This window comes from Papilio xuthus, unplaced genomic scaffold, assembly GCF_000836235.2.
Source record: "Papilio xuthus unplaced genomic scaffold, Pxut_1.1 DF826115.1, whole genome shotgun sequence".
Taxonomy (NCBI): domain Eukaryota; kingdom Metazoa; phylum Arthropoda; class Insecta; order Lepidoptera; family Papilionidae; genus Papilio; species Papilio xuthus.
Window position 1 is genome coordinate 1,534,015 of NW_013532534.1, and position 1,862 is coordinate 1,535,876.

The 1,862-nt window shown below is 31.2% G+C and overlaps 1 protein-coding gene across 1 annotated transcript; it reads right to left on the reverse strand.

Annotated features, from left to right (window-relative positions):
- Positions 1–314: 314 nt before the first annotated feature.
- Pp (paralytic peptide) lies at positions 315–958 on the reverse strand. The gene is given in 1 exon segment (NM_001311951.1): positions 315–958. A coding segment is annotated over 1 exon segment (387 nt). The 5' UTR covers positions 906–958; the 3' UTR covers positions 315–518.
- Positions 959–1,862: the final 904 nt, after the last annotated feature.

Here is a 1,862-nt window from a genome sequence, read left to right on the forward strand (position 1 = left end):
ACGCTGAACATATCATTGATCAAAAATAGTAAAAAAAATTTAAAATATAAAATTTAATTAAAATATCAAAATAATTAAAAAAATCATTATGTGATGTGTTTTACTAGTCTGAATTTTAACTAAAATTAATACACATACGATAACGTTTTGTAAATTTTAAATAATATAGTTATTTAAAAAGAATAAAATACTATAATAACATTTAAAAGTAAGTACTTCATAGATTATTATTTTACTAACAATCGTTACTATGAAATAACTATTACGTTAAGATTAAATCAATAGGTGACACATAAAATGAAACACAAGTAAAGTCCGAAACAATACTTTGTATCTGATACGTTTAATAAAGTAAATTAACATTAACTACAGCACGTTTAAAAGAGAATAAACTTGCTTATATATTTTATACCTTTTGTGCTTTGAAGATACTCTTGATACGTAAATCGTAAGATTCACATCGACGTGTTATACAAAATGTTTTGTTTCATAAAATGCATTTAAAACAATCACCAAAATTAAAAAGTAGGTTTACATCTACCATCAGACGTGCGCTGGTACCCAGTAGCACAAGCGCCTCTGAAATTTTCTCTTCCATCTTGTCCATTCGCGTTTGTTCCATTCGAGACACTCTTGGGTGTGCTCACACTGGCCTGTGTAACCTCGGATCTGTCAAAAACTATCCTATCAGCATCTACGTTATCGGGTTTAGACACTTTCACTGATTCTTTTGGATACTGGTTATTTCGTTTGTTGTTCGATTGAAAAACATTCTTGATATCGTCTCCGATTTTCTGTGCGGATTCTTGAATTTTCCCAAACAGATCCACGACCACGTCTCCATTTGCTTCGTGGCTTATTACAATTATCCCGACACAAAATATAACAATAAGCGATAGCTTCATGTTGCTTAAAACGTCTCTTTCTTCTCACGGTTCTTTAGAAAATATAGTCTTACAATTAAGCTACTTTCAAGAATATGATTAGATAATGTGCGACCTAGCTGACCTACAGCGAGATCTTTAGTCACTTGTGATAATTGTTGCGTTCGACGAATTGATAACATTAATATACCACAGCAATTCAAGGAAATCGCTACTTATAAAAATTCTGGTTATTTAATTCTTTTAAATATTTCTTATCCAAGCGGATGTTTTATCTGAAACTAAAATGATAGTTATTTATAGCTTCGTAGTGTACAGTCAGCTAAATAAACATATATACACACACACAAGTGTAGAAACTTGATTAATTCTCTTGGTACAAATATAAGTATGGAAAAACTGGTCAATAACATATAACCATGGTGTGAAAAACATACTGACGGATAAGTGCTTACAATTTTTTCTAACTGAAGACGTGTACAAGTTTTTACAGTTTGAAAGTGTATACATATTTATGTAGCTGACTGTACTATTCGTATAATATAAATTATATTGCATTCATAATAGACATTATTACAAGTGTTGTGCACGAGTGTTTTTAATTCTGAGTTCTTTGATATAAAGTGAAGTTGCTTCTTATCAACATGTTATTTATGTCATTATTTAAATATAACAAAGGGACATAAATAATAAGGTATTTTTTCTAGTATATTAGTGTATGTCTTCTAGATCGTATGGGACACGTCACACTTACCTTTAAAACGGTTGTTTGCAGTTGTCTAAATGATCTCGTCTCTGTCCATCAGGACATTCTAGCACCGGTACTCTTATTATTTGTCCACTTTTAACCCTCTCGGTAGTAGACGTCGTGGCCATGCGCAATTTCTCATGAAAATTGAAAACAATACCACTTTGTCCCGTTGAAAACGTGTACAGAGATAGAATAACTACAAACAACACAATCTTTGCGTCCATTTT